Genomic DNA, 24,711 nt, shown 5'->3' on the forward strand with positions numbered 1-24,711 from the left:
GACTCCAAAACATTTTAGTTTGTATTTTTATGATTTTTCTACGATTTTCTACGAATTTTCAAAGTTCACTGCTTTGGAAAAGAAAAAGGAAAGGGATCTCTTTTGCGCAGAGGCCCCTGAACTTCTGTTTTCTTCTTCTAACTAGAGGTCCCTGGCGGACATTGGAGAACAGAGGAGGGTCGGACCGGTCGCCGTTTCCTCCATCCAGCGAGGAGAGGCACCGGAGGTGAGGGGAAAGTTGGGGAAAAGAGAGAGGGGACTGAGCCGCACCTCTGGGTGTCCTTGGTTCCGCGGGGAGGAGGGTCCGAGGCGGCGGCTCCACATGGCTAGCCGGGCGGACAGTAGCGGAACTGTGCCGTGGCTGGCGGCGTTCCGGCGACCATGGATGGAGGTGGCTGGGCTTGGGAGCTCCGTTGGGGCGAGGTGAAGCCGTTCCCGGAGGTTCAATCGGAGCCGTGGGAAGGCGGAGGTAGGAGCTCAGACGGTGGCCTAGGGGCGGCGGCCGGCCCTGCTTCGTGGTGGCGGCGTTTCTGGTGGAAGAAGCAAGGTGAGGGCCGGGTGCAGGAGCTTTAGAGAGCGGCGACTGGGGAGCTAGCTGGGGGGGTCATTTGGGGGGCGGAGGGAGGGCCGGAGGGGGTGAGCTCCGCGGGAGCAGAGGCGGCGGCGCCCATGGTGCGGTTCTGGGCGAGCTCGGCTCTAGCGCGAGGAGGAGGCTGAGGGGGAATTGGAGTTCGCTTCGTGAGACGACTGAACAGCAGCGAGGCAAGGCATGGCGACGCGTGTTGGCACCGACGTCGAGAAGCTGGCGGCGGCACGAGCAGAGCAGGAGATGGAGGCGATGGCATTTCTGTAATTAGCTCGAATTTCCAAAGTCCAGTTTGTTACAAAACCAGTTTTTTCTTCCGCCTTCTTCATGGCCTCAAACGAAAAACTTTTGAATACCAAAGTTGTTCAAATTTCGAGATCTACAACTTTCGTTTATAGAGGCAAAAGGTTCATTTGAGGCTTTTCGTTTGAAAAAATAAAATTTAAAAACTTGAGTGCATGTGAAAAGGTACTATATACTAGTACTTCGGAATTTAAAATTTTCTCTCCCATTGTTGTGTGATAACTCGAAAAAAAAAACTTTGAACACAAAAGTTGTTCGCCATTAAAAACTCTACAACTTTGGTTTTGGCCAAAAATTTATTTGAGCTATATTTTTAGAAATTATTTTCAAAGCATATTTGTTTAAAATTTAGAAGATTGTTTAAAACCTCATACTATGGTTCATTTGACCTGTCATCTTTATGTGTCAAAATTTTATATCACATAAACACACAAACATACACATGCAACATTTCAAAAAGTCCTGCTATTTAATGATGCATGATTTGCTACTATTACCCTAATTGGCTTTTTAAATCATGGGCCGTCACAAAGCCTACCCCCCTTAAAAAGAATCTCGTCCCGATATTCCGTACGAAAGACTCTCAAGGAAGAGGAGTAGACTAATCATCAAAGCCTGTAGAACCAAGCCTCGATAGAGAAGATTGATGTTGACGATATGATCCTTTGGCAGAGAAGGACTGAGAACTTAGAGAAAGTTTAGCAAGCAGGTATAAGAAACACGATATCTCCTCCGATTTGGTCCGATTGGTAACTTGTTCCAACTTTGTGTGTTTAATCCCTCTTGTTCCAATGGTAATTGGCATAGATTGCTTGAGCATCTGGGCAGATTAAACGGAGTCCCGTGTCTACCACCTCTTGGAGTCTTCCCCACGTTCACATCCATTACCAGTTCCTTGGAGATTATCCTCTTCGCATCTGCGCGTTGCGAGTATAGAAACCTGGTGTCGGTTTGTCCACAGAAGGCCCTCGTTTCGTTGTAGCATTGCTAGTCGTTATTATAACACCGGCTACCGAGCACATCTGTAACCAGAATTTTCCGGGGTGGTATAGAGAAATACTGTATGGACGAGCATTATGAAAAGATGGATAGCAAAGAGGTGATCCAAATACAAGGTATGGTATATGAGTGGTAGATATTAATCGTGCCACTATGTGAACTAATCAATTGTTTTTCCACACGAAAAAGCTCCAGGGCTTCTTTTTTTTTTGCAGCAAGAGTCTGTGGATATATATGTGGACACAATCACCACCAAAGTCGGCTGAAAAGGACCGGTGGACTATTCTAGTACCAACATATAGCAGGATTTTGCAGAGAAGAGAGGATCTAAGTCCTGGAAGAATCAATTCCTCCATCTGGTGGTGAATCTAGATAGGAAAGATATCAAGGTGAGTTTTGCTCAAAAACATTCGTGCTCAAACTGTTGATTATATTAAACGGTATGATGCGAGATGCATATGCTCGATGACCATGAGAATGATGCACCCTTGAGATGTATGATTGCAATGCTAGTGCAATATAATGATGAAATTTTTCCCATGCGAATGAAATGGTGAATATGACATGATGCAATTGCCACGATGGCCTTGACCCAATTTTGCATACACTCTGATGCAATGATGAGGATGCTCTTGACGGATGCATGTATGAGATGCATAAGCATGATGCCATATGGATAAGGTTGATGATGCACACGTGCAATGGCGCATACCGTACCCATTTTCCTTCCCGCGACTAAAAACTCGTTAGCCCTATACACTTGAGTAAGGATCAGAAGTTAGGACACTATAAGGTTGCATAGAAAGGGATTGCAGTGAGTTACATCACACAGGCCTAGACACCAGCGCGCATCCCCAGTAGCTCAATCATGTGCTGCAGCGCACACGAGAGTCTAGGTTCCGTCGCGGTCATCAAGGGTCACGTGACTAAACACCACACGAGAATCAAGAGCAGCAACCCATAGTGCCAGCAACGGCAAGATAGGTTAGAGGGAACTGAAGACAACCCATGATGTTATACTCGGACGCATTCTTGTTAAGCAATCTACGGATTCCCGATGACGATGCAATACCATGCATTGACCATTGACATGAAATGATGTGATGCATGATTGTTGCATCAAGAAATGTATTTCAAATGTTATTATTATCATGAATCTTTTTAATTTATCCAAAATTAACTGAGCGAGAATGAAGGTACTAGTTTTTAAATGTTGGAATCAAGGTAGCTAGCAATATAGATTACAACATCAAGAAAAGATAAACCGGTCATTGAACGATGAATCGAAGGACTTTGTTGACAAAAACCAAGGCTTAGTCACGGAAGGAAAAGTAACAAGGATTTGTTGGAATAGATTCAAGGCATGGATCAGGGTTAGATTGATTATAGGTTAAGATCAACGGTAAGGTTTACGCAAGACCCAAAGCCACTAACTTACAAAAGGACCTTCTCAACTCAAGATTGAACTAGCATATTACGTCGGTCACATTACTACAACAGAAAACCTAGGAGGACATTTAGATAAGAGCATCACATTTTAGTAAAACAACATAACAAGAAGGCAATCAACCAAACCAAGATATGCCATGATGCATGCACGTCCTATACGTTCTCACAAAACAAAACAACTGCCAAATAGCTTTTGGACTTACGTGGTTAGCGCCGGTGGCTTGGCACAAATTACGTCTCTCCCTATATATATTTAACCGAATTCTATTCGTTCTTAACCTATCGAAATCGGGGTTAGCGTACCTGCAGGAAATGAACAACATAAATAGATATATATAAATATTCACGACTGGACCCTTCGTGCCCGCACTCACGAACGGCCCCATGTGTCCTACGCCACATGGGTAACGCATATGCAGTTGCCCACATATTCACCCATACATTACCGTTCGCTATAGAAACGGCAGCCATACAATTTCCGCCGTATGGCCAACGTTAACATACGCCACCGAAATAGCGTATTCACGAGTTCCTTTACTCCCAATATAATCGACTGATGGTCGGTATATTGGCAGCAGCTCAAGTAGGCCACTGCTTGAGCACAGAGCGTTCGGTTCACATCAACCGACGGGAAGGTCAGACTCCCTCAGCTGACTGAGTATACTATTACTTCCCAAATATATTCAAACCGATAGTTGATATATTGACAGCAACCTCAAGTAAGGCCACTGCTTGAGGACAGCGTTCGGCTCGCATCACCGACAGGAAGGTCAGACTCTCTCAGCTGACTGAGGATCCTTACCTTCTCACCTTAGCGTAGGTGCGTCGTTACAGAATTTAAGGGTTGATTGTGCACAAAAGAAAGGTTTGACAGAAATGTAAAGTGCTGGAAGTCAGATATAAATAAACCATAAGTAAATAGCCACCTAACAGAACTCCCATAATTCCCTAGGGCTTTACGAACTATGCACAATCCTTAACGACCAACGTATTGCAACTTGCGATTTTTGTGATCAAGGTTTTAAGAAAACAGGTTTTTAAGGTTTGTCACCTCTTGGAAGTATGCTTTGCAGCTCTGATACCAGCTGTGGCAGCCCCCGCCTAAATTAATCCGGCTTAAATGCGGCTAACCATCATCGAAACAGTAACTAGGGTTAACACGCACTTAAAACGGAGTAATCCCGGGCAGTACTGTCGGGTAAATCCCGATTAAACCACTTGAACAGGATCGACAAAGCAGTCCAGATAATGCAACATTCCACAAATTTTACAGCACAGAGTATGAAATTGAATAATATTACAACCAAATTTGAATTCATAAAAAGACAACAGAGTTTAAGTGCGGCGGAGAAATGAACGATATTCTACCGACGAATCAAGACGTCATGATGAGCCCGTACATGACGTCAACCACATCCTCAGATGTACCACCTGAAAAAACAAAGCCACAAGCAAGGCTGAGTATACTAATACTCAGCAAGGCTTACCCGACTAAGGGTATACTTAGCCCATATCTAGACATGCAAGGCTTTTGGCTTGAGGGGTTTGTTTTGCCGAAAAGCAGTACAGAGTAGATCCTTAATCTTAGGTTTTAGCTTTCTGGTTCTAGTTCAATTAACCACTCTAGGTAAGCATCTATCCAATAGCATACATGGTGGGAACAATTATTTTCATCAATCAACCATATTCATCATCACCATCTTTCACTTCTTACTCTATGTAGCAGAAGGGTTAAGCAGTCCCAAACCGTGAGAAGCGGACGATTCGAATCGAATTTGTTAACCTGGCCAGGCAGACCTAAACACACGTCACGTGGTTACTCACAGAGTCACACGTGCAACTCTTCCCTTCAATTCCCGCTTCACGGAACAGGCCCACCGTCCTCAAGTACAGCAGTACGACGACCCTGTACTCGCCATTAGCTAGATGTGAACGAGTTCAAGACGGTGGGGAGTATGTTCCGGCTGCGGTTCAATCCAGTACTTAAGCTTACCGATTACCATATTCTCGGCATGTGATTAGTACGTTCAAACGCTTAACCACCACTACCACACACTGCGGCCTTATCACTTTTCACTAAACAGACGGGGCATCCAGAGTATCACGACCCCGCCCGTTAGACCTTATAGTTGTAGCAAGTAGTAAACAACCAACTCCTATAATTTCTCGCGAGTGACAGGAAATCACTCGACTTCTACCGAACCATTAGCATAGCTAACTATCGTCCTACACATACTAGTATTCAAGCATAGGTACCTAGGATCATGCAACTAAGGTTCCAGTCAACTCCTGTAACTTAAATGCACAAGTAGATAGGAACAATAATAGTTTGCATAATTTAAAAATAGAAGGACATGCTCCGGGGCTTGCCTGGAAATAACACTAGGTCAGTGTTAGTTAAAGAATAAGTGCTCAGCGAGCATCTCCTTCGGTCGAGCACATCGGGATCCAACCGCCCATCTTCTAGACGTGTCCACCATTCACCGTCTTCTGGCTCGGCTCCGACATCACATCCTCCATGCGGTTCATCTATCGCACCTGAATGGAATGCAACAATGCATATGTATGAATGCAAGTTCCGAGTTGTTTAGCGATTTATGTTTTATTATTTTCCTTCACGATAAAGTTGTAGTCTAACCTAAAATGAATTGGATGTGAAACTTCTTAATTAACATTCCCTGGACAGTCGTTTATAGAGTAGTATCTAACATTTCTAACTACAAGGCATCATGATCAACGGCACAAAAGAAGCTCACTAACGTCATAAACAAGTGGTAGTTGTTTCCGAAAGCAAGTAAATCATGGTTTGCTAAATAAATAACAAACTCAACACACATACAATAGTAAATTCAGCATTTAAAAACCATTTACAACTTCAGTAATGCATTTACTTATGTGACAACATGTATAAATAATCCAGCTAGTTCTGTTAAGTAGACATGTTCAAACTTTTTGTACAGCAACTATATATCATAGAATGTCATTTCTCTGCAAAATTCATATATAAATATGTAGCATAAAGACCAGAGCAAAAATGACAAACTAAGCAAGGTGATATCAAGAGTAACTAACATCTCAGGTTATACTCCACATTTGACCCTCAAACTTGGCATGCAGGTTCATATACCCAAAACTAAATAGATGGTATAAATGTCAGATTTTTCTAATTACTAGAACTATTTATCATGAGATAGCACGATTACACATGGATTAAATCAAACCATATATAGAGACATGTGATGGCTTTCAACTTTTACTGCACTGTTATTTCAGGATATTATGTGTACAGAAAAAGTTTCATCCATAAATATTCATTATAACATCAATAACAAAAAAATGAAAAGTATTATGCTAGATCCAACAAAGAAAAGGGTTTCATCTAGTTACAAGGTCTTATCTGGTGCTCAAATTTTTACACCAAGCTAAGCATTCCATGAAGTAGCTACCTATCAAAATCACACAAAGATACTGAGCAAAACTCCTAGAACAATTAAAGTCCCATTAATCTAATCTTTTTCCCAGATTAAAATAGAAGCATAATATGAACATGTGACTGTAACAAAAGTTGTAGGTATTGATCTAAGGACTTCCAAAACATTTTAGTTTGTATTTTTATGATTTTTCTACGATTTTATACGAATTTTCAAAGTTCACTGCTTTGGAAAAGAAAAAGGAAAAAGGATCTCTTTTTGCGCAGAGGCCCCTGAACTTCTGTTTCTTCTAACTAGAGGTCCCTGGCGGACATTGGAGAACAGAGGAGGGTCGGACGGCGCCGTTTCCAGCGAGGAGAGGCACCGGAGGTGAGGGGAAAGTTGGGGAAAAGAGAGAGGGGACTGAGCCGCACCTCTGGGTGTCCTTGGTTCGCGGGGAGGAGGTCCGAGGCGGCGGCTCCACATGCGCCGGCGGACAGTAGCGGAACTGTGCCGTGGCGGCGGCGTTCCGGCGACCATGGATGGAGGTGGCTGGGCTTGGGAGCTCCGTTGGGGCGAGGTGAAGCCGTTCCCGAGGTCAATCGGAGCCGTGGGAAGGCGGAGGTAGGAGCTCAACGGTGGCCTAGGGGCGGCGGCGGCCCTGCTTCGTGGTGGCGGCGTTCTGGTGGAAGAAGCAAGGTGAGGCCGGGTGCAGGAGCTTTAGAGCGGCGATGGGGAGCTAGCTGGGGGGTCATTTGGGGCGGAGGGAGGCCGGAGGGGTGAGCTCCGCGGGAGCAGAGGCGGCGGCGCCCATGGTGCGGTTCTGGGCGAGCTCGGCTCTAGCGCGGAGGAGGAGGCTGAGGGGAAATTGGAGTTCGCTTCGTGAGACGACTGGAACAGCAGCGAGGCAAAGGCATGGCGACGCGTGTTGGCACCGACGTCGAGAAGCTGCGGCGGCACGAGCAGAGCAGAGATGGAGGCGATGGCATTTCTGTAATTAGCTCGAATTTCCAAAGTCCAGTTTGTAAAACCAGTTTTTCTCCTTCTTCATGGCCTCAAACGAAAAACTTTTGAATACCAAAGTTGTTCAAAATTTCGAGATCTACAACTTTCGTTTTTAGGCAAAAGTTCATTTGAGGCTTCGTTTGAAAAATAAAATTTAAAACTTGAGTGCATGTGAAAAGGTACTATATACTTCGGAATTTAAAATTTCTCTCCCATTGTTGTGTGATAACTCGAAAAAAAACTTTGAACACAAAAGTTGTTTGCCATTAAAAACTCTACAACTTTGGTTTTGGCCAAAAATTTATTTGAGCTATATTTTAGAAATTATTTTCAAAGCATATTTGTTTAAAATTTAAAAGATTGTTTAAAACCTCGAATACTATGGTTCATTTGACCTGTCATTTTATGTGCAAAATTTTATATACACATAAACACACAAACATACACATGCAACATTTCAAAGTCTGCTATTTAATGATGCATGATTTGCTACTAATTACCCTAAATTGGCTATTTAAAATCATGGGCCGTCACACCTCGCCTCTCCCACCACCACTGCCTAGCCAAAGCGGTTCTCTAAATGCGGCGCCTTCAAGGAGGCCACCACGCCAAAAACGCCGCCGTCGCACGTCTATAATTGGACATGGTTTTCATCCTAGAGGACCTCGTGCAGTAGGACATGATGCATCACAGTGGTGCCCCCAGCAGGGAGAACAACACCACAAGGGCGCCGCCACCATCGCCACCGACAAAATCGTCAGTGAAGGCTTTCGTCCGACTCAGCACCGCGTCTGTCGCACACACTTGGACTAGGCAGTAGCTCACCCCTCCTCACCTCCGCAACGCCTCTACTGGAAGAGGCCCGACACAGCCCGAAGCACCACCACGGCCCCACCAGCAAGCACCAGTCGGCCCCCAGCCCCAGCACCAAGGCGATGCCAGACCAATATCGCCATCAGAGGGGAGAGGAGGAGCACCACCTCCTCACCGCAGGACCCGTCGCCCGCTCGCAGCACACCCCGACTCCACCATCATCGGGGCCGCCATGGCCCAGATCCGGAAGAGCGACGGCACCCGAACGCGACCACCAAAACAGCAGCCAGTCTCGGCCGGCCACCATCATCGGGCGCGCAACACGGCCATGCCCAGCAGCCAGCCCCGGCCGCCACCTGCCACGTCGCCGCCCGAACGGAGATCCTCGCACCCTAGTCCTCGCCAGCCGCCGCTGCCATCAACACCTTGTGCCCCCCAACACACACAGGCGCGCGCCCCCGCCACATGGCACCTGATCCGAACGGGGCGATGCCGGATCCGTGGCCTTCCGTCGCCGCCGCCGCGTAGCGCCGTGCCGGCGAACCCCCTCCGAAGGATGAGACAGCCGCACCCGCACCAACCCACCGGAGGAGAGGGGGAAGGATCCACGCCGCTGCCATCACCACGGGCCGCCCGAGCTTCCAGGCAGCCCGTTCGGGCGGCGGCACGACGGAGGGGAGGAAGGCCGCGAAGGGGTGAGTGGGTCCGGGCGCGCACGGGGGTCGTGGTACAAGGCGCGCGAGGTGCTCGATTTCCTATGGTGAGTGTAATACGATGGAGATGGGCTTCTGAGTGGGTCCGGGCGCGCACGGGGGTCGTGATACAAGGCGCACGAGGTGCTCGATTTCCTATGGTGAGTGTAATACGATGGAGATGGGCTTCTTTTCTAGGTTTTGTCTTGCCGCTCACCTCAGCCCATGTTCCATGGCGTTGGCTCGTGCAGGTCACCATTCCCCTCGCTCGTGGCGCGCAAGGTTTTCGACGCAATGGGGAGCCCGGACGCCCTGCTGTCCCAACTTGGGAGCCAATCCACGTGCCATGCCAACTGTGGTTGGGATGAGGTGGCAAAGCACTGGGAGAGAGCTGCTTCAGCTCCTTCCACTGGTCTGCACACCTACTAGTAAGTGTTAGCATCCATTATTAGTTCTCATGCTCATATGGCCTTCACTGTTGAATGTGACAAAAGATTTTAGAAAAGTAGTATTTTTTATTAAGAGGAAGCGACTTCGGCTCTTGACCCCACCCGTATTTCATTAACAGAAAGCGACTTCGGCTCCTCGCCCGGCCGAAAAACCCCCGAACCCATGGACCGAAAATTGATCCCACATGAAATTCGAACTTCGGCCGCGGGGTGCCACCGGCACCCGCCGACCAACTAGTCGCAGGAACTTAGGCGTCATTTTGACCCCTTAAAACAAAAGTTTGATTTGTTTTACTGCTGATGATGAAACTATTTATACTAAGTCAATTCACCTCATAATGAAATTTGTCTTCTTTCTCTCATATAGGGCGATGATTATCGAAGGATTGAGAGGGAACTGAACAACTACATGGGAAACGTGAAGGCCTGAACCAGTGGCCAACGCAAGTATCCTCACGCCAGTAGCCATTCGCAGGAGCGTGTCAAACTACAGTACTGGCTGGCCTATAAGTCAGTACTGTTCGGTGGGGCTATAAGCCAGCGCTGGCTGGCTGAAATGTACTGTAGCTACAGTAGATGCGAGAGACAACGGTAATAAGACAGCACTAGCACTGTATAACGGTCGTCAGCCCAGAAAAAAATGTCCAGCCGAACAGGCCGTAAGCCCTTGAGTTGGAAGTTTGCAACAGAACAGGCCAATCACCGCAAAGAAGAACTGACAAACTCTCAGCCATGCCCATGGCTTTTGTGTAGAAGGGAATCAATCCATCGTCGTCGCCCATGGAGGTGGTGGCGAGCGCCTCGGAGGGGCTCATGGGCGCCCTCGCGGAGAAGCTCAGATCTCTTCTTGGAAGCGAGTACGCGCTCCAGGCCGGCGTGCGCGACGACATCGCCTTCCTCCAGTCCGAGCTGCAGCGCATGCTCGCCTTCCTCCACGACTACGCGAGGTGCCAGCAGCAGGCCACCACTGCCGTTGTCAGGGACTGGGCCAGAGAGGTGCGGGAGCTCGCGTACGATCTCGAAGATGCCGTGGATGAGTTCACATGCCGTGTTGGCCCAGCACCCGTGGGGATCCCTGCCAAGGCCGTGCACCTGGTCTCCACGCTCATGGCTCGCCGCCAGATCGCCGAGCAGGCGCGCAGCCTCCGGGCCCGGGCACTGGAGGTGAGTGAGCGCCACAAGAGGTATGGGTGCGGCCTCTTCCCGCCGCCGCCGTTAGATTCTCCCAGATCCGCTGCCGCTCTCCGCCGGTTGCCCCCGGCGATGTACGTCGAGGTGGCCGGTCAGTCCGATTTGGTGGGCATCGACGGCCCGCGTGATGAGATCATTGGTAAGCTTGTGGATGCTGGAAGGAAGGATGCGTCTGCGTCTGGCCGCCGCCGTGTGGCCTCCATGGTTGGATTCGCCGGAGTTGGCAAGACCACCCTTGCCATGGCTGTGTACCGCAGCCTTGAGGGCCGGTTCCAGTGCCGGGCGTTCGTCACGGTGTCCAAGAAATTCGACATGAAAAGACTTGTAACGGACATTCTACAGCAGGTCATCCCTGTTGGCAGCAGTTCTTCCATGCTGGATCCGGATATGGCTGGTGTCGAGACATGGGAGATCACCCAGCTCGTGGCCAAGCTCAGAGAAAACCTGCAGTGCAAGAGGTGATTATTCATCGTGACAGCTCTAGCAGTAGTACTGTTGTTCCACATTTGTACTTGAAATGCAGTAACAGTTTGTATCATTGAATTAACCAGTAGGGACATTCCAGGATTCGACCTCTTGCTGAGTTACTTAAATTTATTACCGTCCAGGAAAGTTGAGTCAGATTATTGCTTAGCTACTGAAAATTTATTACCGGATTTGAAATAGATTGAACAAATCAGACAGAGAACACATGCCCTGTCTTCTTTCAGATAGTTTTGATTAGTAATGCCTGCCTACACTGAAAATCTATTACCGGATTTGAAATAAATTGAACAAATCAGACAGAGAACACATGTCCTATCTTCTTTCAAATAGTTTTGATTAGTAGTGCCTGCCTACTGTGAAGTTCGTTACAAGGCTGCAAGCTTTCAACTGCAAGCACATATCCAGCCAGCATGGTTCTGAAATTCTCAAAATTAATTCAATCTATGAGCAGTTTCATTCAACATTTTTGTTGCAATGTTATGTTCTTATTGATCATTTGGTTGCACATGCATGTCAAAACATCTTTTTTCTTGAATACGCATGAGAATCACATATTTTTGTATTAAGGTAGAAGGTTCAGAATACAAGGTGCCATGCCGGAGAATGGGCACACATCATCTGATCGCAATTAAAAATAAAATATTTTTAGACTTCAATATTTATCGAGATTACTTCCCTAGTTTGTCTAATGAAAATTCTGTTATCATGAACTTTCTTTGTAGGTACTTGATTGTCGTCGACGACTTATGGGAAGCATCAGATTGGACGGATATTAGTATTGTTCTCCCAGAGAACAATCTGGGTAGCATCATTATGACGACTACAAGAAAAGAGTGTGTTGCTAATGCATGTTGCTCAAGCTATAATCTTGGTGACTTCGTGCACAAGGTAGAATCTATGAACGATCTTGACTCCAAGACATTGTTTCTTGGTCGGATTTTTGGTTCTGAGAACAACTGTCCTCATGATTTGGAAGAAGTGTCCATGAAAATCCTGAAAAAGTGTGCCGGTTTGCCACTGGCCATCGTCTGCATATCGAGCCTTTTGGCCGCTACACGGCCACAGGCAACAAAGTGGGAGAAAATATACAGCTCTTTAGGGTCCGAGATTGAAAGCAATGATAGCCTAAGTAGATTGAAGCAAGCTCTACAGCTTGGTTATGATGATCTTCCGCAATATCTCAAGATCTGTGTACTGTATCTTTGTTCATTTCCTGGGAGTTGCAAAATCGAAAGGGATCGTTTAACACGGAGATGGATAGCAGAAGGATTTGTAGTCAAAAGACCTGGTATGAGTTTGCAAGATGTAGCGGAAAGCTACTTTGATGAGCTAATACAAAGGACCATGATCCAGGTTGTGGACGTTGACTGTTTTGGTGAAGTTCATGCATGCAGAATTCATGATGTGATGTTTGAACTGGTCATGATGAAATCATTTGAAGACAACTTTGTTACGCTTGTAGGTGATCGCTGGGGTTTATCCACACAACGGCCTAATGTTCGACGGCTATCACTAGACTGTAGAACTGCAACAGATGGTTTGGACTTGTCAAATTTTGACATGACTCGCATTCGATCATTGGCAATTTATGGGAATGTTCATAGCTTTCATTCTATTCCAAAATGCAAATTCCTAAGGGTGTTGGATTTTGAATGCTGTAAGGGTTTAGACAGTAGGCACCTGAAGAACATGGGTGATCTGTTCCTACTGAAGTACTTGAGTCTGAAGAGCACATGGATCAGTGAGTTGCCTTCGCAGATTGGCAACTTAAAATGTTTGGAGACTTTAGACTTGACACAAACAAACGTAAGAAAGTTGCCAAAGGAAATTACTCAATTGAAAAGGCTGGTACATCTACTTGCTGGCAGAGCAGAACTGCCTGAAGGGATTGGAAATATGTTGTCTTTACAGACATTGTGCATCAGGGCTGCATCCAAGGAAGCTGTGAAAGAGTTAGTTAGGCTAACCAATTTGAGACAACTCGACATGTCCTACATAAATCTAAAAGTAGGAAGGTCACAAGATGAGAGACTGGATGCTTGTTTACCCTTGATTATTGGTAAGCGTGGCAACTGCAAGCTTCAATCACTGAATTTGAATTTGTTAGGATATTCTACGGGTTTGTTCCTGGAACTCCAGTTGTCCCTATCTGCATCTTCTGATACACTTCAAAGCCTGAAAATAAAAGGCGAGCCTGGGTTTCTAACAGTGCCAATGTGGATGTCATCACTCCCTGTCCTCACTGATCTGGAGCTAACTGTTGCTGCGGTGGGTGAGAGGGATACAGAAATACTTGCAAAATTACCTAGGCTCACCCGACTTCGACTCACCATAAAAGAGCCGCACTCACAAGGCATCATCATTAGGGAATCCGGCTTCCCTAGCCTCAAGGAGCTCTGTTTCAACTGTAGGGTCATGCCAGTATTCTTCGTTGAGGGTGTTATGCCGAAGCTTCAGAAGTTTGAGTTACAGTTTCATGCTTATCAAGAAGATTTAAGATTTGCTCACTTCAGTACAGAGCATCTCCAATCTCTTAAGGAATTCCGATTTACGGTGGTTTGCAAAGATCTCAGAGATCAAGATATTGAGTTTTTGAAAGAGGCTTTCAAGAGTGCTGTTTTCATATAGAGCCATGCCGCGAACAGGAACAGGAACAGGAACAAGATATTGCAGATGAGGACTGAATCAGAATGTCTCTTGTTCCATTCCTTGTTCCGCCAAAGTATCTTATTTTTATTTTCAGTGAAAATTGTGTCAGCATGTTTGCACTAAATTCTTTATGGGAAATGTTGTGTCGTGTATTTCTGTAGCACAACCTTTGCAAGTATCGCATAAAATAAAACGAAATAGGGCTTGGCATAAGTGGTAATTCAGCGGTTTTTGGTGCGGGTTCTGGTCCAGCTACAAGCTACTCGGAGGTTCCAATCCTCCCGTCCCAAATTTTTCCTGATGACGGCCAAGTGCTAGATTAATTTAATCTGTTCTTGACGATATGATACAATTTGTGATCACCTTTTCTAGGTTGCTCTCATGTTAATGGAAATTCTGCATTTGTGCTTTTTGAAAGATCAAGAACCCTGGCTTATAGGAGTACATATTAGTAAGTGGAAAGCAATTCGCGGAAAAGAAGCACACCTCGTGAAAAGGAAAACACATGCACACAAAGAAATATGTATGTACATATAATCAGCGTACAAGGCTTGTTTACTGGGATTCAAGGGAGTTGTCACAATTCCCTCCATTCCGGATGCAAGAAATCCTATACGGATTAAATCATAACAAAATCATGTGAACATACATTTAATTCAAATGGGCTCTTTGTCTTTTATGCTCAAGATCCAATCATCTGGATCACACCAAAAAAGGTATGCAAATTATACTGCCAGACAATATAATGGAATAATGGATGAATACAGAGCAAAACTGCAATATGTAGCCAACACATGGATGACTACTGCAACCATCAAATATCGCAAATGGAATAAGTTTTAGCATAAAAGCTACACTTGTCTACAAACGTCTCGAAATCATTCATATTGCACTACTACATGGTAACAGCTATACTGGGGTCCCAAAGCTACATCCAAACACCACTTTCTTGCCTTAGAATAAAGCAGCACCTTTCTTTGCCGTCCGATGAACAAAAATAGCCTATGATCCATCGCTCCCGTAGTCAAAACCTAATATGCCAACCACCATTCTCCAATCCCTGCAACATCATTCTGTATTGTGAATAAAAATGATAAAAAATAATTCTTTTGCAGAAATGGTCAATAATTGTTTTTTCCTTGAACACGTGGGAGAGCTGCATATCATTATATTAAAAAGAAGAGAAGGGTTTAGAGCCCGCACAACACACACTCACACCAAACAGGAAATTATTAGAACTGCTAGTAAAAGAAACTAAGAAATTTTACACAACTTGGACTAAAAAATTGCATGCATATTTTTTCAAATCACTTTTTGTGCACACGAACAATCCTAAATGACAATTCAACAGAAGAATATCCCCAGTCCTATTTGGAACCCTACTCAGGATATGGAGGCAGATATTAAGGATCTTAAACATGGAAAAACAATCCCTATGAGACCTTTTCAGTCTACCATTTTGAACACTTTCCAAATCATGGCATGTGGAGTCCCACATTGACTCATTTGAAGGTTTCACATATATTCAGTATCTAGGATCAACTCACTAAGTGTTCATCATTCACACAATATGATCAGGAATAGGATAATACTGGATTCGATTTCTGACTGCAGTAGTAACCCAAATATTGCCTGCACAAAAGAACTTAGAAGCATTATGACTATTAAAGAGACCCACCAGTACAGACATAATCAGGCTACTCACAAAGAGTATGATTGTGTTGTTTTGGCTGACTGATGTGATCACTACCTACTTCACGTGATCTGTGTAGCTTTGGCTAACTCATGAGATCGTTATCTACTTTACGTACTTCTGAACTTGAATGACGTAGAAGCAAGAACAAGATCGCAACCACCTCATCACTAGTCGGAATCAGCTGAAGTGGCTCAGCGCAGTCACGGCACCAACAAACCCTCATGTGTTGCCACGCCTCGAGACGAGCACATAATGTTGTGCTGAGGAAAGTTACGCTTCAAGAGAGATTTTGTCGCATGTCATGAGACAGTCCAAGTTTATAGGTTCAAAAGAACGAATCTAATAGGATTTCTTCAACATATGCGCTTGTACACCAGGCTAGCAAATTGGATACCCCCACTACGTTTTGAGTGTCTAACTCAAGAAATTAAACCAAACCTTCTCTTTGGTTATATCTGCATTAATGTATATGTTCCATGCAACTTCGAAGTATCAGCATTGAAGCAATGCAATACGTGGCAACACAAAATTGTGGCGAAATACTCTATTCAACATTGATATACCAGAAACCAGATTTGAGCATCTGTCAAATGTGACAATACATCAGTTTATAGCAATAGCCCATATGATGGTCCAGAAATTAAAGGAAATATGTGGTGACTACGTTCCCAATTAGCTCATAGATGTGGCACCTACATTTACGTTTAGCCATTTACCAAATTGGCGGAAAATGAGCTTCCATATAGCCACTATTCATAGTTTAACTAATCAATTCTGATTTAGCATCTGCTATCTAACTAGCCTCTACCAGAATTCAGCAATAAGCTCTTTATTAGTCTGAGATGTCATAACTTGATTTCCTGTACTATATAATGCAAGTGAATCTAGCAGCACATTTAGAATCAAGTTACATAATAGTAACTTCTTCAGACATCTGAGTGACTAATGGTGAATGGATAAATAATGTGTACAGGATAGACAAAAGAATAATGCAGATATGGCAGTGGGCTGTGAATTCCCAATGCATGGCTCCACTTACAGGCTTGCCGAAGATCACCATGATTGCAAATTGTAAAATAGTAATCATCATGGACCTATTTACTAAATGTTAATGGAGTCCAACTAGTGAGATGAAATAGGAATGAACAACAATATCAGTAGAAACAATGTTAACATTTATATGATTAGCAATAGATTAGGAATTTTAATGCAACCCACCAGCTAATCAGCAAAGTTCCATTCAGTTGCATTTACCTAAATCAGTGAAGCTACATGACAAATGTCTAGCTATTGTGTGTGGCATGAGAGCAAGTGTGATTATTCACATGCAAAAGATCAAAATTGGCAAATCATACCACAACACCTGACCAAACTCGCTGTGTCCAAACAACTAGTTAACTGAAGAAACACGCATATATCAGTGTGAAATGCGTTCCTGTTGTCAACAGATACCTAATTTACACATGAAAAGCATGTGAATGCATCAAATAAGAAAGATGTTTGTATGATCTTTATCACGAATCACATGACATCTTCCCAAATGTAGCATTAAGAAATGCAAACCGACATAGCAAGGCACGATTTGTGTTATACCAGTCCAAACGCAACCAGTGCTCCCCTGCAAATCAATAGCCATACGTAACATGATCGATCTGACTCACTGTTCATGCAAGAAAAGGATTGAAGACATCGACACCAAGTGAGTCCTTATAAGTTATAACACGGCCGATTGTTCTAATTAAGGTTTCACAGCATAATTTGTACACTGATACCGATGTGTAATAATCAAAGCAAGCAAGAGAACCAGTACCACAGCCGTAGAAAGCCATCACATGCGTGGCTGCGGGCGCAGGATCATAATGATGATGTCGATGGCCATGAACGCGACGAGCGGGCTGAGGTCGAGCTTGCGCCCGAACACCGGCGGCATGACCTCCCGGCAGAGGGCGAGGAAAGGGTCGCAGAGGTCGCGCAGGGCCGAGAAGGGCTGGCGGTCCCAGGGGATGTTGGGGAACCACGAGAGCAGCACGCCAACGAGCAGCACCTCGCGGTACACGCCGAGCCACCGCACGGCCGCGGACATGGCCGCGGCCACGGGGGCGCGCAGGGGCGCGAGGTTGACGCTCCGCAGGCCGGCCTCCATCGCCGAGAGCGGCGAGGACAGCAGCCCGCCCAGCGCCGTGGCCGCCGCCGCCGCCTCCACGGCGGCGCGCGAGGGCGCGGGCAGGCGGAGGCCGCGGGGGGCCGGGCGCGCGGGGAACGCTAGGGTTCTCGGGAGCGGGCGGGCGGACGGGCTCGGGAGGGCGCGGAGCAGCGGGGCCCGAGGGCACGGCGAGGTCAGGAGGCCGTACATCGCGCCGCGTCACCGGAGGCGGCGGGGCGGGGCGGGGCTCTGGAAGTTTCTAGAAGCGTCTGGGAGAGGGGAGGGGGAAGGGGAAGGGGCGGAAGGAGGAGGACGACGCGGCCGCCGTGCCACGGGAAGAAGAGGATAATGGTTTCGCGATCCCGCAGGGTGGGCCCCGCTTGTAAGCGGGAGATATGCTTGCGGTGGTGGACATGGGCCCCTGGCAATCACGAAGGCCGGCGGCCCATACAGGGAGTTTCAAATTTCAACGCACAAGCCCACAGCGTACCAACCGGCATGAACTTCAAGTCGTCAACTCCACTAAAAAAATCAAGTCATCAACTCGTTCCACGCTTTTCAAAAAAAAAAAATGCCATGCACCCATGCAGAATGTTTATGCTTCAGTAGCAGTGGTAAAACTGTCACGACCCAAACTTGCTAATCATGCTTAAAATTTAAACAACATCATTAAGGCATAATGGAGCATCATGTGCATGTGTGGTTTGATTTAAATTTAAATGTGTGTATGTTTGAATATGTGCGTGTGAAGTAAGTTCAATTTATGATATGCAACTTGGCCTCCAAAAATTTTATTTAAATACTAGAGTTCAAATGTCGATTTAAAAATATTTTTGCAGAATTTTATGACCTTTGAATCGAGCCACAAAATTCTTGGAAACGTGAAAAACAGTTGTTTTGTTCTTTTTACTGCAATCAAACGGCAAAAGCTTTTTGAGTGATTCTTGTTGGAAAATGTTCTTGGTGATTTTATCTTCCTTAAAAAAAAGTTTTCGTAAATTTTTGAGCTGGGAAACACCTCTATTTTGATTTTCAAACTTGAGTCGTTGCCTCACCTTTTCCCCTTCGCTTGGGCCCACACGTCAGCCACCCCTTCCTCTTCCTCGTGCATCCTCGCTCGCCCATTGGGCAGCAGGGGCGGCGGCGCCACGCCGGCCACCGCTGGCTAGTCCAGCGTGGCCACGGCAAGCCGCGGTGCCGCGCCGCTCGCCTCCCTCCTCCTTTATAAGCCCGGCCTCCTTTCCTCCCCCAAACCATAGCTCTTTTCCCCATCCTCCACCATAGCCGCCACCTCCATTGTTGCCACCGGCGAGCTTCGATTCGTTGTCTACGGTGAGCCCCTCCTCGATTCCTCGCGCGGGGAGCCTATTCTTCCTCTCCTCGACCGATTCCACTCCTAATCCGGCCGATTCCTCCTCCCTGCAGGCTTCCCGGCGAACTGCTCCGCCTGGCGCCAATATTCCTCATCGCGCCGCCTCCTTCTCCGCCTCCCCTCGGCATCCGCTGCAAGGCCGCCGTCCCCGGGAACGCGCCGTGCGCGCGCTCCCTGCTCCGTTCCAGCCTTCCTCGCCGCATCCCCTGCCGGTCGTAGTCACGCGCTCCGCGGGCGCGCCGCGCGCTGGGGGCGGCCAAGGCTGCGTGGCCGTGCCCGTGCCTTGACCCGGCCTGGGTCCGCCCCACCCCTGGGCCCTCCTGTTAGCTGCCCGGGCTGGCCCTGTTGTGTGGATCTAACCTTTCATTGAGCTTATGTTGTGCTGTGATTTTGTAAAATGTGTGTAAATTTGTGTAGATCTTGAAAAATATAAACTTGTTTTTTTTAGTTCGTAATGCTTATATCTACTCTGGAAAAATATTTTTTTGCATGTTATCTTGTTGTAGATTTATTTATGATTTAATATTGAAAAAGGAAGCTAAATGTTTAGTTAATTGTGCACTTGTCTAAAAATTCCAAACTAAATTTTGTTATGTTCCTTGTGAAATTCTCTTTCCATTAGTGCAACTTGTTTTAATGTTGCTATGCTGTCTATTAAGGTTTTAGTGTGATTTCGTATACACTGTCTGAAAATAGTTTAATGTAGAATTTTTTGCTGGAAAGTGATAAATTGGTGAAACCAGTTTTTTTAGCTTTGTATTCATGCCTAGTATCTGTGGTAATTTTATTAGATTTGTTCAGTTAGGTTTGCATGTCCTTTTTTATTTATCTTGCTTAGAGTGACTGAAAATTGATATATTTATGGTTAATTTCAGAAATATGATTTAACTGCAAATCCAAGTTTTGTGAGTTCCATGTATTGTTCTCTGCATGCTCAATTTAATTTATGGTTTGTTCTTGCTGTGATAGTCATTTTTTTAATTATCGCTTTAGTTCCTTACTCCACTACTAGAAAACAAGCCTTAGGTCCACCCAAAAGTACCAGTACAGAGATGAACCGGTACCTTAGGTGGATGAAATCTATGAATGAGCCTTAGGTATTGGTTCATATTATCAACCAGTACCTAAGGCTCTCCATAGGTACCGGGTGGTAATTTTTATATTAGTACCGGATGGTACCACCAACCGGTACCTATAGACGAGCCTTAGGTACCGGTTGATAACACCAACCGGTACTTTAGGAACCTTAGGTACCGATTGGTTTTACCAACCGGTACCTAAGGCTCTCCATGGGTTACTTCAAAAGGAAAATATCTCCTTCTCAATTAGAACCGCTGCGTAGGTGAGATGGTAAAGCAGCAACGCGCGAGGCTAGAGATCGCGGGTTCAAATCCCAGCCAAAGGATATTTTGTGTGAATATTTTAGCCATAGGTACCAGTTGTTTTACCCGGTACCAAAGGCTCGAGCCTTTGGTACCGCTTTCGGGGTACCGGTTCAAGAAACCGGTACCAAAGGGCACTTTCAACCGGTACACAAGGGCATTTTTCTAGTAGTGTAGCTCCCATGTTAATTAGTAATCGGTTTGTCATCGCATGTGTTACGTTTGTGCATCATCACATGTGTGCCATTCATTATTCATGTCATATCATTCATGAACCAACTATGGCATCATTCTAATGCATACATCTCATTCATGCATTATAGTGACCGAGCCGTCGGAGAACGAACCCACCGAGCCCGTCGAAGTCATTGAAACCGAGCCCGTTGTGGAGTTTGTTGTTGACCCGGAAGAAAACCAAAGCAAGCAGCTAAGCGTGATCCCTTGTATCTATTTAAATTGATGCAATTTAGTTATCTCATTTGGGTATTATTGGGTTATATATAGTATGTTATCTATGGCATTCTTTTACCTACTTGTATGCATTACCTCTCCTTGATTATTTATCCTCGTCCTTTGTCACTTGTTAGTTAATGAATTACTTAACTTGCTTAGTGATAGGATCGTTGATCCTACCGCGACTGCGTATGGCGTAGGGATGAGAGGAGGGAGGAAGAGTCTTGCGCAGCTGGCGGCGAGTGGGCGCCGTGGCGACGAGCAGGGGCGACGGAGGAGGAGGCGGCGTGCGTGGAGGGGGGCGTGCGCGAGAGGGAGAGGGGGTCGCAATATGGGATGGCCCCGTGAGGCCAACTAAGATTCAATTCTCAGCCTATCTTTTTCCAATCCAGAGTTCCCCTATTTAACTTACAAATATTGCGACTTATGGAAATAAACTTGACCCCTAAGGAAAATAGATCGTGGCCCTCCTAGCCACTTGCGCGCCGCCGCCGCTGGTACGTGATCAGCGGCGCCTGTTGGGGCGCCCGCGCCTGGGCCGGCTGGGCCTGGCCCATAACACTTAGATGCTTAGCCATGCTTAGAGTATCATGTGACTTGATAGAAAAGATTGGTTGAGTCGTCACACTTATCCGGTTATCCTTGATCGCACTTGTTCGGCTTGAGTCGTGTTGGTTTGGAAGAGTAGTTTTGTGATCCTGGCGGAATGGTAGGGCCTAGAGAATGTTGTCATGGGCATAATTTTGTGATCCTAGCGGAATGGTAGGGCCTAGAGAATGTTGTCACGGGCATAGTCCACTCGGGTCGATTAAGGACCGTCCGTGGATGCCATCGGCTTTGAGCAATGTATCGTGCTACCACATATCCAAAATAATGAAACGGATGAGCCAATTACCTACTTTGACTTGGTCATTGAGGCCCGGTCCTAGATGCGTGGCCAAAGGGCTATGTAGAGAGGCTTATGGGTGTCCCCGGTGGACCTAGTTGATTCTCCGTGCAAGCTAGGCGTACCCTCAACGGTTGAGCCTTGTTGGGAACGGTTGATGTGAGTACCCCTTATCCAACGTGATCGGTTGGGTAAGCCGTATGGTCCTTATGTCGTATGGGTAAAGTAGTACACCATTGCAAGGTTTAAATCAATTCGAATTGCCGCGCTTTCAGTTATAAGTAAGCTCTTTGTCCGTCGAATTTTTCGTAGAAAGATCGATTACGTTGGAAGTGGTTCTTGGTACTTATATGGTCAATTACTTGGTTTAACTTCATTCAATTAAAATTTGAGTTGTGGGTTGGGCAAGTATAAATAATTTTGCTAGAGAGCTAGATGTTGGTTAGAGAGCTCATGCTTGCGCAATAATCACTTAACCCTAAAGCCCTTTTTTAAGCCTCTTGCATGATCCTTGTTTATTTAATTTGCGTAAGACTTGCGAGTACCTTTTGTACTTATGTTGCTTTCTAAACTAAGTTGCAGGTGAGCCGGAGTTTGTTTTTGGCCAGTTCTACCCCGCCGATCCTTGTGTGGGGGAGGAGTAGGTCCAGGTGTTGGAGATGGCACCCTTGAGCAAGACGCCGTTACTTTTGTTGCGATTATCATTTCCGCTGCGAGATGGGTTCTTGGGAGATCATGACAAACACTAAACTTTATTATTCATGTCTCTTTCATTTGAGCCAAACTTGAATTAGAATGTTGAACCTTTTATTTTCAGATTTGGATCCTCCTATGTCGAACTTGTAATAATTTAATTGTTGTACTCCTTCATGTTTAAAATTGCTCTTTATGATCTTTTGGTGATATACCCTTGTAAACGGTACGTGCGCTCAATCCTGGGCATATGGCAAGTACGTACCGGGACTATCAGATTTGATGTTATTTTAGGCGAATGTCATGTCAGTCGATGGAGTTGTGATAGCTCTAGTTAATGGTTGATGACCGGCGGTTTGCTTAAAACGGTGTCAAATTGGACGGTTCTTACAAAAAAACCAGACTCCAGACTGAATGTCCTCCTCGGTGAGCAGACTTCTAAATTAGGGGCACATTTTGCAGGTAGCATGAACTGAACTCCCCCAAGGTTGCTTGCAGCCAGATCCGGCCCAATCAGAGCTGCTAGGACAGAGGAGCTTGCATTGGAGCGAGATCCACAGCCCAGAGTCTTCTCACTGCATCAGCATTCTGCGCAACTTCAGGTAGTTGCCGCTAATCGGATGTGATTGAATCTGACATACACTAGGCCAGGCTCAGTTACTTGAATGGCAGAGTATACCTCATGAACTGTTGTCATTCCACCGCTTTAGTGATGAAATCTGGAAGACTGGAATGAAGTAGATCGACCCGTGCACGTCTGCAAGTCTTGTTCACCCTTGGATGGCAAAAGGCGAACGGAGACGGTCCAACGCCAACGGCATGTTCAGCCAGCATTTCCATCAATTGTTGTCTCGACCTGACTGGAACACAGTACTGCTTACAGTACCAAGAGATGTACAGATAATATAAACTCCGGGAGATCCAGAGTACCGTAGTCGCTACATTTGAAGTGAAGCATTTCACATGAACATTCAAAGAGATTCTACATTTGCGGATGCCTATGACTATGATGCTGTTCCGACTTGTAAAAGCACACATCCACAAAAAAAAAAAATTGAAGCAAAACATGCACATATATTTGTACCTACATGGTGCGAGGCGACGGTGCGAATCGACTTGCAGGTTGGAGCTTTGGGCCTGCCGGCCTCTGCTTCATAGTGTGCCGTGGCCTGACCTGTGCTGGGCTCGCTTTCAATCTTTGGGCCAGGCTCGACGTTCTGCCTCGTTGAAATCTTGCTTGGGCTTGAGCAGCTGACGCATATCCACGGCTCCACACAGCAAGAAAGATGAACATGCCCTCAAAAAAGAAAAAAATGATGCACAGTGGCATATGGGTGCACTGCATAGACTGTGGTACTTACTATAGATCCTTTTGCCTTTCCAATTTGGTTGGCCTGATTGGCTCCTTTTTGTTGGGAGACTATAGTACTTACTTCTGATGAGGCATGCACGTATGCTTTGCCTTGGCATTTGTCCATTGTGGCAGGAAGATTCGACCGGATGCACAATGCCCCACGCCCCGCACGGGCTACTCACGTGGCACGCAAGTTTTGCCGGCATGCTGCACGCTCAAGACTGGTAGTGCGTCCAAGCTGTATACGACCTCCATGATAGCAACGAGAGCTGGCTGGATACAGACGTTCCAGCACGAAACCGGCCGGGCATCTCGTATTTCTTCGCCCAACAGCAAACTTTTTGGTGATGACATGATAAACATTAATCAATAGAAGGCGACTGCCGGCTGCTACATACTCCAATCCATCTGGTCGCTTTAGTTGCCAAATTAATTAGTCCTTTTGCTACGAGCAGATCGCGAGTTCTCGACACACATTTTTCATGGAAATTGTACTTTTGCTATTTCTTGTAAATATTTATGTCACGGACGCTCTATTTTTTAGGTCCAAAACGCTACCAAGTTTTTTTTTGTATTGCTGATTTGATAAAATTACTGGAAAATATGCATATAATATTCTAAAAATCCGTCGAAGACACTAATAAAACTGTTGACCACTTGTATGGAAAACAAAGCAGATCTTGTATGGAAAACACTAGTT

General features: G+C 45.9%; 3 protein-coding genes across 5 annotated transcripts; 1 reads left to right on the plus strand and 2 right to left on the minus strand.

Moving 5' to 3' along the window:
- Window positions 1–4,640: 4,640 nt before the first annotated feature.
- Window positions 4,641–7,588, minus strand: LOC120695877. The gene is made up of 3 exons (XM_039979091.1): window positions 7,182–7,588; window positions 5,708–5,875; window positions 4,641–4,768 (listed from the first exon to the last, which is right to left on the minus strand). The coding sequence occupies exons 1-3, from the start codon at window positions 7,285–7,287 to the stop codon at window positions 4,713–4,715; spliced, it is 330 nt and encodes a 109-aa protein (XP_039835025.1). The 5' UTR covers window positions 7,288–7,588; the 3' UTR covers window positions 4,641–4,712.
- A 2,775-nt stretch (window positions 7,589–10,363) lies between these two features.
- On the plus strand, window positions 10,364–14,283 carry LOC120664237 (disease resistance protein Pik-2-like). The gene is made up of 2 exons (XM_039943348.1): window positions 10,364–11,355; window positions 12,106–14,283. The coding sequence occupies exons 1-2, from the start codon at window positions 10,487–10,489 to the stop codon at window positions 14,009–14,011; spliced, it is 2,775 nt and encodes a 924-aa protein (XP_039799282.1). The 5' UTR covers window positions 10,364–10,486; the 3' UTR covers window positions 14,012–14,283.
- Window positions 14,284–14,706: 423 nt separating this feature from the next.
- LOC120664241 (ylmG homolog protein 1-2, chloroplastic-like) lies at window positions 14,707–18,247 on the minus strand. Of its 3 annotated transcripts, XR_005670819.1 has the most exons (4): window positions 17,539–18,247; window positions 17,322–17,346; window positions 15,889–16,003; window positions 14,707–15,092 (listed from the first exon to the last, which is right to left on the minus strand). XR_005670819.1 is itself a non-coding variant. In XM_039943368.1 (3 exons), the coding sequence occupies exon 1, from the start codon at window positions 18,079–18,081 to the stop codon at window positions 17,557–17,559; it is 525 nt and encodes a 174-aa protein (XP_039799302.1). In that variant the 5' UTR covers window positions 18,082–18,247; the 3' UTR covers window positions 14,707–15,092; window positions 17,322–17,346; window positions 17,539–17,556. The 3 variants fall into 3 exon arrangements, 2 of the variants coding, with proteins under 2 accessions (XP_039799302.1, XP_039799295.1); XM_039943368.1 differs by lacking the exon at window positions 15,889–16,003; XM_039943361.1 differs by lacking the exons at window positions 15,889–16,003; window positions 17,322–17,346 and having other exon boundaries at window positions 17,539–18,239.
- Between the last annotated feature and the right edge of the window lie 6,464 nt (window positions 18,248–24,711).

This window comes from Panicum virgatum, chromosome 2K (assembly GCF_016808335.1).
Source record: "Panicum virgatum strain AP13 chromosome 2K, P.virgatum_v5, whole genome shotgun sequence".
NCBI classification, from domain to species: Eukaryota; Viridiplantae; Streptophyta; class Magnoliopsida; order Poales; family Poaceae; genus Panicum; species Panicum virgatum.

Bases quoted from the DNA above. Each gene is read 5' to 3' on its own strand.
- LOC120695877 (XM_039979091.1), bottom strand. From the start codon at position 7,287: ATGGTCGCCGGAACGCCGCCGCCACGGCACAGTTCCGCTACTGTCCGC. The intron at 5,876-7,181 runs GTGCGGCTCAGT...CATTCCATTCAG, and splicing joins CGAACCAAGGACACCCAGAG to GTGCGATAGATGAACCGCAT. The intron at 4,769-5,707 runs GCAAGCCCCGGA...TTGTTTTTTCAG, and splicing joins TGACCTAGTGTTATTTCCAG to GTGGTACATCTGAGGATGTG.
- LOC120664237 (XM_039943348.1), top strand. From the start codon at position 10,487: ATGGAGGTGGTGGCGAGCGCCTCGGAGGGGCTCATGGGCGCCCTCGCG. The intron at 11,356-12,105 runs GTGATTATTCAT...CTTTCTTTGTAG, and splicing joins GAAAACCTGCAGTGCAAGAG to GTACTTGATTGTCGTCGACG.
- LOC120664241 (XM_039943368.1), bottom strand. From the start codon at position 18,081: ATGTACGGCCTCCTGACCTCGCCGTGCCCTCGGGCCCCGCTGCTCCGC.